At 39.1% G+C, this 11,365-nt stretch overlaps 1 protein-coding gene across 1 annotated transcript in view; it reads left to right on the plus strand.

Annotated features, from left to right (window-relative positions):
• The window catches only part of DOCK4 (dedicator of cytokinesis 4), a 254,581-nt gene extending 243,421 nt beyond the window's left edge, over positions 1 to 11,160 (plus strand). Inside the window, 4 exon segments of the mRNA XM_030479015.1 lie at positions 1,578 to 1,650; positions 4,131 to 4,244; positions 5,200 to 5,261; positions 8,069 to 11,160. Coding sequence (XP_030334875.1) covers positions 1,578 to 1,650; positions 4,131 to 4,244; positions 5,200 to 5,261; positions 8,069 to 8,494 — 675 coding nt within the window. The 3' untranslated portion in view covers positions 8,495 to 11,160.
• Positions 11,161 to 11,365: the final 205 nt, after the last annotated feature.

Genomic DNA, 11,365 nt, shown 5'->3' on the forward strand with positions numbered 1-11,365 from the left:
GTTAACATCCATTTGTGCTTGCTTTTTGATCTCTGGCTGAGTGTACAGTGACTGTACAATGTCTAACTCTTCCCATACTCTGAAGAGGAATGCCTGCTATCATTGACTGGTCAACAAGTCTCCTCAGTTTTTGCACTATTATTCTTCCTAATGGAGCTCTTTGGGTTTCACGGTTTTGGGGTTTTTTTGCGTGTCCTTAAACATCCTGTGATTCCTCTTGTTTATCCATATGGTTTTATATTTAATTATTTTAGTATGTCTTCATTTCTCTGTATCTCATTCAGCTTTGTCTCTTTATCTCCTTCAATTTCCGTTGCTTTTTCAGGCTTTGCGCTTTACCTTTACAACAGAAAATGGACTTCAACACTTGCCCACCAGATCCTAGTGCACTGCAAACTCACTAGGCAGTGAACATTCAATCCAGACCAGGCAGGAACATACGATGACATTTTCCGTCATGTTAGAGTACACATATAATTATGCCACCTCAGTTTAATGGTTACCTCAGGAAAAACATGTTACCTAATCCAGTATGACTCTAGTACAGCATAGATAGGCAAACCTAGCGTAGCTCAGAATCTAATAAGGCATTCCCTCTATGTGATGTTTAAAGTCAAGTGAAATTGGCCAAATATTTGTTCATCACTTTACGGAGCTGCAACATGTTAGATCAATGATGATTACTTTGCAGCTGGGTTTGCCATCTTGTGGAAACACGGTGTAGTGCCTCGCTGACGCAGCATGGTCTTCTAACATTGCAAGGAGATTCAGGAATAGGATTTGATTTGGATCTCAGTGGCTTCTCTGATCTTGCTTTAAAGAAAAAAGGTCAGGGTGGGGAAAGTAAAGTTTATTGGTTCTCATTTCCTTTGGAAAGTACATCTGAATTACTTGTACGGTTAACTGTATGCTGTTTACATTTGTTATCAAGATAAACTAGTGACCCATGGATTATTTGAATGCTGTCAAAAAAAAAAAAAAATAGCTAGTGGAATTTTAAAACTTTCATAAATTTACTGTGATTTTTTTTTTTGGTTGGTTGTTTTTTGTTTTAATGAATATTCAGAAAAGGAAAGACAAAGGCACTTTATGGGTCAGCTCTTCTCCACCAGAGAAATAAGAACAAAACTACAAAAAAGTCATGGTTGGAAATAATACACAGCGCTTTTCTAAGATAACAGTCATAACTTGAATATTGTCAAACATTACAGCTTGTTCAGATTCTGATTCTGCAATGAAATTATTGCAAATCTATCCATGCACTTAGTAGTCTACCAAGATACCACTTGAGGAATGAGCCTTATTTTGATTTTTAGGGAGCTGGAAACTGTCAGAACTCAGTACATAATAATCCTCTCTCTGATTCCAGTGTGTCCAGCAAACTAGTCTACTCCTAATTGTATACATGTATTTTTATTGAACTATTTATGTACTTAGGTGATGTTTATCGCTACCTCCTGGCCTATGTGGGTCAGTTATTATCCTGTGGGGATAATAACACTAAGATATTTGTTTTCTTAAAGGCTACTGAAATACAACAGCAGCTATGCATAAACCATGCTGTTCTCAATTTACAGAGAATGCCATTTAATCATATTGGAGATGGTGCTTTGCCACGAAGTGATTCCAATCTGCCCGGCCCTGACAAAGGTGAGTGGAAATGCTGCACCATACCAATCTTGGAAGTAATGAAAATATAATTAATCTGTCGTATTCCTGTGGAATGCTAATTCTTCTGAGTGCATACTGTCATCTTCAAGTTTCAAAGCATTCTAATTTAACTAAAATTACGCTAACACTCTTAAGTTTCAAAACACTTTGCGAGAAAGGGGGAATATGGTGTTTGTTTGAACTGAGTGTTGCACTCCTGGGGGCCAAGAAGTTTGCAGGAAAGGGTGATGGAGCAGCAGGTTTCAGCAGGCTGCCATGAAAGCCCTCCTTTTTGCTTCTCAAGAGACACGTGTGGGGCTATGTACCCTGGAGATTAACTTCTGGAGACTGACGCAGAAAGAATCCAAAGAGATGGATAGAGTCCCAAAGTTTTGCATCTGCCAGACCTCTTTACCAAATATAAGTCACTGTGCTTTTGGTTACACTTTGATGGAAAAGAAATGATCAATTTGTGCTTTTTTGGGGTTTGGTTTTGTTATTAATTAGAGTAAATGAGAAACCTATGAATTTCCATAGACAAAATACTGCCTTTTATAATTCTGCGCATGGGGTAATTCAATATTGTTGGCGCAATTACTGTGCCATGATTTCATTATGCGTTCCATGTGCGTAATATGCTCCATCATTTCATTATGTGCTGTCCTTTGTGGTGCCCTGACTGAAGGATACAGTGAAACAGGTGTATTGAAAAGAAATATGTTAAGAATCCACTGTAACAAGAACTGACCAGGAATCAGATTTTCATCAATAGGAGCTGATTTTTATAAGTATTTTTGTGTCCAAGTTTTTATGAAAGCCAAAGTATGGAATTCTTCACAGGGCTGAAAAAACATATGAATTCAACATGGAAATGGCAAAACTTTTCCACTGGCCTATGCAGCCAAGTAAATTACAGAATTATTAAAATCAAATATTCTCTCCTGGAGACTTTAGCAGTCTAAAGAACTGACTGCTTGGATGACTTACAAGAAAAAATTGGCTTGTCAAGAGATTCAGGCACTTGAAGTACCTACATCTGGTGCCAAGTCATTTTTAGTATGAGGGCAAAACCATACTGCTAGGTGACAGCCTACTATAAAAAAGCAAATAGTGTATTGCATATTTTGGCAACAAAAAAGCAAAATGATCCTCTAGAAAACAGATTATTCTGTGCACTGTTCTCAGGATCAACTAATGTGCAAATATACTGTAACAATATTGTTACAGATACAAAACAAATATTTGTACTGTATTTTTTGTCTTAAGTTTGGTGTATACTCGTATAATGGGACTGCAGTCCTTCTGAGAGCCCTTGGTGTTCCTGTAATAGCAATAATTGATACAATCAGTATAGCAACAATACTTTGCTTTTTGCTTCATCTTTATACATGAGCACAGAGTCCTTGCATGTGGTTTTCTACTCATAACTATGAAACAAGCAAACAAGAAGGAAACTGTCAGGGCAAGGCAAGAGGTTTGAGGCTTTGAAGGTGGGAGGGGTTTGGTAGGGTTTTTTTGGGGGGAAAAGGGAGATTTGAAGCGGTGTTCTCCCACTTTTTTACAGGACATGTAAGAAAAATTGTGGGATTTAAGTTAGCTTTTGTCCTGTCCATGTTAAATGCTCTCTCTTTCTATCTGACTTCTTTCCAGTATTGGTGGCTCGTTGATAACATAAGATAATCCAGTTACGGAAGCTGTTTCAGACCTTATAGGATCATTCATTTAAAGTATTTGTCTGTGTTACATTTACCAAATTCCATGACAACAGCCTATTTTATGTGTGTCAAGGTGATAGTCAATTTACATGATGAAGCAGAGATCCTTGGCCATGGACGCAAACAGTGTATATAGATTTACTCAGTCCACAATAATTTCTTAATCTTTTTTTTTTTCCACCAGACACTTTCATTTCTTCCAATTTTTGCTCCCTTCATTTTGTGCCCTTCTTTAAATTCTGAATTTGTAGCCTACGAAGGCAACTAAAGACTGTTCGCACAGAAAGCTTTCCGAGGGAGGTTGATTGGAATTTGGCAAGTTCCTTTCTCTAGTCACTTCTGTATATAAAATGAGTTAATGGAAACAGTTTCTGAATAGTCTGTTCCCCTCTGCCTAGAAACCGCTAAATAGGAGTCTGGTGCAAAGATAGGTTGATTATATTAACAGGCTTCAAGCTTGTCTCCCTTTGTGGCTGGATTTGCAGTGCACCAGAGAGCTATGTCAGCTGCTATTCTTGCTGATGGTCCCAACTGCTATACAATCACAAACTGACCTGAGGGCCAGATGCATTCATCAGGCAACCAGGAGATTGACAGGCATTATTTAAGAGCTTTTCAAATGCTGATGTAATCATGAGAGTTTTTCAGGCATGCTTGTTAAGTTGTTTAATGTTTTCACTCTGTGTATTTTTACCCTCCTGGATGAAGGCCAGTCAGAGATATGGAAGTGTTGATACCTATGCCAGCTTTTTCATTCTCTTCCAGCTGTGAACACGACCCCCAGCAGCTGGAGCCTGGACAGTGGGAAGGAAGCCAGAAACACATCAGAAAGTGGAAAGCTTATATCTCCTCCTGTACCACCAAGACCTGCACAGACTGGTGAGTTAAAGGACATTTCAGGCTAAGCTCCAGTAAAAAAATTATTTACTTGAGGGCTTAGATTCTTTCCACTCTGATTAATGTTTAACTTCTTGGACAGGTTAATTTATTATTTGATTACTTACATAGAAGGCTGTAGAACTGCCTCTGCAGGTATTTTCATCTCATTAATGTTCTCTGTAATATTATGTTTCCAATACTCTGCCCCTTCACTTAATGACCGAATAGCTTCAGACAGCTCATGCTACTACTAGGGAGGATGATCAAATTTAATCTTTTGATCTTAAGATAATTGGAGGTTAGCAGTCAGAAATGATCATTAATCACAAAGAATCTTACTGGCCAGAAAAAGCACAGCAATCATGGAAGTACAGGAGGTCTGTTACAATAACCAATTTGCCTTTCAAAAGATTAATTTCCATTTAAAGGAAAGGCTGCTTAAGTCACACTATAAATGTAATCATTCTCAAGGGAGTGAAAATACTTTTTGAGTTTTAGACTTATGCCTCAAAGTATGTCCAGGCATGTTTACAGTATATTTACAGGTAAATATTTTATAAAAGTACATTATGTATTGTCTATTTCCTTGTTTGACATGCAAATACATAATATATTTCTTAAGAGAAGAACAAAAAGAGGAGGGGAAAAGTTATTATACTGACTTACTTTGAATTCTATTATCGTTTGATAGGATATAAACCAATTTAGTGATATAAAATTTGCTAGAGAAGATGGATGCAGAAATTTCTTATACTTCATTAGTTGTACTGCAACACAATCCTGAGAACAAAGTAAAAGACACAAAATTTCTAAAACTATTTGCAGCCATTGGGCAAGTACCTAGAGGGAATCAGATATAATGTTTGTGTATCAAATGACCTCCTATCCACTTAAAAAGATTTCTTAGTGAAAATTGTAATTCCAAGAGTGCACTAAAATCTTTCTGACTTTGCAGCATCACCAGCGAGACACATAGCCTCCATTTCCCCTTCTCCTGCTGGCAGATCACCAATGAAGGTACCGTCTCACTGCAGTGAATTGCCTTTGTGGGACAGGTTGTGTGTGTTGTGGGGTACATAATATAATCCCAAATAATGTGTATTAAATGTGTACATTTTTTGTTTTATTATAATATGCCTATACAAAAAACATTCACAAGAGTAAGCAGAGATACGTATCTCCTGAAAAGGAGGAAAGTGGCACCCCAAAATGACTCGTTTCCCCTCGAGGTCCCTTGATTCACAAGTCCTCAGTCGTTGTTCTGTTTGTCATCCCATGAGTCTGTAACACTTCCGCTTGTGACTGCACAGTGGTTGAGGTTCAACACAGAGCAATTGTGCTGGCCATCAGTGCCCCATAGTGGTACTACCATAGTATTATCTGCTGAAGTGAGCACCAATCCCAGGTTTCACACTAACTGCTTACTAGGAAGCTCTTCAGAACGTTAGGGACTTTGGGGCCTCCAGCATAAGAAGGACATGGACCTGTTGGAGCAAGTTCAGAGGAGGGCCATGAAGATGATCAGAGGGCTGGAGCACCTCTCCTAGAAAGACCTGTGAGAGAGCTGGGGCTGTTCAGCCTGGAGAAGAGAAGGCTCCAGGAAGACCTTACAGCAGCCTTCCAGTACCTAAAGGGTCCTACAAGAAATCTGGAGAGGGACTTTTTTGCAATGGCAAGTAGTGATAGGATAAGAGGTAATGGCTTTAAACTGAAAGAGGGTAGATTTAAATTAGATATAAGGAAGAAGTTCTTTACTGTGAGGGCGGTGAGGCACCTCAACAAGTTGCCCAAGAAGTTGTGGCTGCCCCATTCCTGGCAGTGTTCCAAGGCCAGGTTGGATGGGGCTTTGAGCAACCTGGTATAGTGGAAGGTTCCCTGCCCATGGCAGGGGGTTTGGAAGTAGATGAGCTTCAAGGTCCCTTCCAACCCAAACCATTCTATGATTACATCTTGTACAAAAGGTGAGCAGCTTTTTTCCTGGATGGACTCAGTACTGATGATTCTTAGGGATGTTTGAAGCTTGTCTTAACATTTTCTTCTAAAGGCTCACACAGAATTGGAGCATTTTGCAGCCAAAGTCTGGATTGCCACCTGGGAGAAGAATACTGGCCCAGAATACTTCTGAGAGATCCTAGATCTCACTGTGAGCATCCATAAATTTCCAGACTGTTTGGTGTCTAGACTGTTACTACTGGTACAAACAGTCTGCACTACTGTCAGGAGCCAAGTGCTTACCCCAGCTCCTATATTGAACGAGGTAGGGTTTACACATATTTGCTCTTGTTCTGAATGACAAAAGCAAAGGTCCTAAATCTTATCTATGGTTACTTAATCCAAGTGTCAAGAGTTCTTGGAACTTGAACCAATTACAGCCTTTATTTGAAAACCTTGACCCTGGTTGTTTGTGGGGTAGGAGTGCAGCTGCAGCCCCCTCACATGCAGAGGAACGCAACCTGAAACAAGTAGTTAAACAGACTTGCAATGTCTGAAATGTCTTCAACATGTATTGAGCTTTGAACAAAACTTTCTTTGCTTTTCCCTAGCCTTATGCAAGGCTCAGTTTTTAGCCTTTTTTCCAACTGTTATGTGCTGCCAGAGAAGGCCATCTTAGTACAAAACCCACTGATGTAAATAAAGATTTTTTCCATTGCTTTCAGTGCACGGTGGATCCAGTCCTAGATGGATAACTAAAATTATCTCAACAGCATAAAGTCAGTGCAGCCAGCTCTATACGCCTCTGTCCCACTCCTTTTCCATCTCTCCCCACGCTTTGTTGCATGGCTCACACTTTCACCTCAAGCTGAGCAGCTGAGCACCAACCAGTCTAACAAGAATTGGGGTGAGAAATTTGTCTTCGATGTGATTTCTCCATCCCTTTTATAGCCTGTGCTTGAGGCCGGATGGCTCCAGTCAAAATTGGATAAGTTGCCAAAACTTTTTAAGTTGCCAAGTATGGTCTAACCTTTTACAGTTTTCAGTTGAAGCTGCTTCACTGGAATGGAACTGCTCAGTGGTTTTGGGTCAGCACCATTGCTGTTGCTTGGGCCCTCAGCTCTCCATCCCCTACCTTTCGCCCCCCGACCTGTGAGGCTGCTGGTGCAGCCATTTGCAACCTTTGCCCTGCCCTGGACCCCGTTTTCTGCGAGTGGCATGCTGTCCCCAAGCAAAGCCTGGGAGATGGGGGAAAGGATGGGTGGAACAACTGTGGTTCAAAATGCCATCTGCAGCAGCAGCAGTGATGCTTCACCTTCTGCTGCCTAGCTTGGCATCTGCTCTGCACTTCACGTCCAACACTGGTATAATGACACACTCATAAATGATGCCACGATGTAAATAAGCGCTTCATTGCATGACAGTGCACTAAAACTGGGAGGAAAAGCTTTGAAAATTAATTTGGAACTTAATAGACTGAAGTAGGCACAGTGACTGGAATGCACGTCCTGTGCTTTGGCGTTAGGGGGCAGGACACCACTAGGTATGCCCGGCACGGGGTTTAGCATTTCACTGCAAGCTAGGAAAACCGAGGGTTCATTTTAAAGGCTTCCAGATTTTTCCAGGGCGTTATGATAGTAAGATAACATTTAAGCACAGTTTTACTTCCACTTACATGAATTACTGGCATGAGCACTGTTTAAGGTGTACGTGGGCACCTGGAAATGAGCTTTTTATTGGTTTCTTACTGGATCTTAATTACAAGGATGCAGTGTGTGTGTTTATCAAGCCCCAGAATCCATGTTCTGTATCTATGTTTTCGGTCTGAGCACAGAAACACTCTCCCTTGTCTGCTCCAGGTAAATTATTCTTCTGCCCTTTCTTTTGAGCAGGGGTCTGTGCAATCGTTCACACCATCACCAGTGGAGTATCATTCCTCGGGGCTCATATCCAACTCCCTGGTGCTGTCAGGGAGTTATAGCAGTGGCATCTCTTCGCTCAGCCGATGTAGCACATCAGAGACATCAGGCTTTGAAAGCCAAGGCAGCGAACCAACAGTGACTGTCTCAAGCTACAGTGTTCCTGAGGAGCCTGTGAGAAAAGAAAGTAAAACCCCACCGCCTTACAGCGTGTACGAGCGGACTCTGAAACGCCCTGTTCCTCTACCTCACAGCCTCTCCATCCCACCTGCCACAGACCCCCCGGCACTGCCGCCCAAGCCGCAGCTCGTCCGGCCAAACAACCTGGAAAACAGCAGCAGGAGGACTGAGCAGGTTCCCCGGCCCAGGCCTCTGCCCCGCAAAGTCTCTCAGCTATGAGAAGCCACTTTTGTATTTAATTGCAACCAATCCTTTACCATTTAAGAAATAATATTTTTTAAAGATGGTAAAATTTAGTTAGGCACTTTAATATTTTGCCCACCTTTTCTTTTGAGTAATTTTGAAATGCTTATTAATATTGTGTTGCACATTTGAAATGAAATTACTAATTTAGGTTGCCAGCTATTATAGGAAGCATGAATGAGAGGATTTTTTTGTTTTAATTTCATGGTGGTGAATACTGATAAATGCTTTTATTTGTCCTTTACTTTTATTTAAAAAATTAAAACCCTACAACTCTCATCTGAGTTAGCCGAATGCTTCTTACAAAATACAGAATATACTGACTGAACCTATACTACTAGAGATAAATGCACACTTTCTAACAAAGTAGTCTGTAGACTAGGATGTTTCTGCAAGTAGACTGAAAGTTGTTTCTGTTTATCCAATGAACAGGTTAGTCATTTCAAATGTCTGTAGAATTATGGAGATATAATGCAAGTTATACTGCAGAGAATTGTCGTAAGAATGTGGTTTGGAATTTCTGAAACACGCACTTGGCTTATGTTCTTTTTAAGATGGAAAAAAAACTGCATTTCATTCAGCGTACAGCACCGTTCTGGTGAATCCTGATGAGGTTTGGTGCCATTAGTGTATTACTGTACCTGACGCATCCTTTTCTTTTTGAGGTGCAATTTACTTTTATTCTTCCAGTTAATGTTTTGTTGTTATTGTTTTGTTTTGGGTTTTTTTAAAGCTAGGAGTTTGCTAGTGGAGGCTTTCTGCTGTTTTTTGAAAGTTCACCCTAAAATACAATCTGTGTATGAAACGGGTACAAATGAGTTGTACATGTAACTTGCATACAAGAATCAGTACTGACTAGTACCAAGGCATACACTAAGCAAACAAATTTTCAAAAATACAAATATTGATCAATACATTTCAACAGCTAATTGCAAAGGTCATTAATAATTCTGTAAAAACCTAGGAAGAATTCTAAACAGCTCTTTGGAAGTTATGTACCGATGAAGCCAGGGTTTGGATTTGCTTTTCAGCTTGCGTTCATCACCATCATCTTTATTGTAGGAGAATGGTGTTTGGTCTTGGGTTGCATTTTAGTGACTGGCTTCTGAAGAGCTCTGGAAAGTTAATGCCAAGCTGTAGGAATGTGGAAGGAAAAAAAAAAAAGCACCTTCTGTATGTATTTTTTATATCCTCTTTCTTTTACTGACTGTTTAAATGTGCTTGGGATCAGATGTGTGAACTGCATTTTAAATCATGCTGTTAAAAATATTCTCCCTGTTTTGTTGGGAAGCTCATGTTGATTTTAGCGGTGTTTGATTTGTTGATAGTTTAACTGGAAGAAAGTGACCACTTTTTATATTCTCTCAATTAAACCTTCAGCAGTTACAAGCTGTTGATGGTAGTTATAGAGGTTTTCTATAATAAATGTTCAAGTATTTTTGTACATAATTCGTAAATTTTAATAAGGAGTGTACCATTATGTGAAAAAGAAGCAAACAGTTGTGTATGCAGTAAGATTGTTATAATTATGCCAAATACTTTATGTATGGAAAAAGAATATTTGTAAATATGTGCTTTTAACAATAATTCTGCCATATTGACTTTACAATTTTGAATGTCAGAAAAAATTAATATATGTTAAAATATTTATGTTTTAGTGAAAGTATTCATAACTTGAAAAGGAACATACACATTCTAGCTTTGTATCTTGCTGATTTCAAAGTCTGAAATTCCTTGAACTAGCTCTTGCTTTCTACTATAACATTTTTGTGTCTGTAACCACATCATAAAAGGTGTAGAAAGCTCCGTATTTATGCTGATATAAAAAAGTAATGCCTGAGATTTAAATAAGGTGTCACGAGTAAGATAACAAAGCTGCTTGGTTGTTTTTTTTTTTCACCCATGTAGTTTAATAGGTTTTGTTGACTAGTGCTTGAGCACAGTATGAATCAGTGTTATTTGCTCCTGAAGCCATCTTTTTTTCTTTTGGGCAGTGAGCACAGTTGATGACTTTATCATTTCCGTGCATTACTGAAGTCAGCTTTGCAGCAAAATGTTTCACAAAGTTTCTGTTTACCTAGGCACTCATATTGGTTGCTGCATACTGTTAATATGGAATAAAAGGACTTGGTTAATCTTTACAGTACAACTTATTTTCTACAGAATGAGAGATTACAATTCATTTTGTCATGGAATTAAAGTTCTGACTCCTTGTCTAGCTAAATCCAGTTTTCTTTCTATTAAAAATCTCCAGATGGATCTAGTTTTTTCCCTATTTGGATCCGTAATTGCTTTGTGAGACAATGTGGAAAGTATTGACCTGCTCTTCTGAACAAGTGAAGAATGTAAAATTTACTAGGAGAGTTCACTGTAAATTAACCTGCATGAACGCTCTGTTTTTATAACCATGACATTGGGAATACTCTGAATGATAGCAGATGGTGTAAAATTGACAGAGTACTCTAAAACCGAGCTGACACATTTTCTGCTTAGCCAGTTTTGACAAATTGATTCTGTAGATCAGCTTTTCAACCTGATTACCTATAAAAAAATGTAGTATGAAATTTTGTTATGTATGTTGCAGCACCCAGCACTTGAAAACCTAAAAACCTAATGTAAATAAAGGTCTTGTTTGAATTTTATGTATTACTCATAAATGTAGTTTTATCACTTTCTGGATGACAGTGAGTAATTCAGAAGCTCATATAGGAGGATCTATGAGAACAAATTGCTGTTACTACTCAATAGCTTGAATGTTAGCCAACATATGCGTAGGTGAGATGATCTTGTATTCAAATGCTGCATTGGAGATGCTGGTACATCTGGGATGCCACAGAAGCAACTGCT

The sequence above is a fragment of the Strigops habroptila genome, chromosome 3 (assembly GCF_004027225.2).
Source record: "Strigops habroptila isolate Jane chromosome 3, bStrHab1.2.pri, whole genome shotgun sequence".
NCBI classification, from domain to species: domain Eukaryota; kingdom Metazoa; phylum Chordata; class Aves; order Psittaciformes; family Psittacidae; genus Strigops; species Strigops habroptila.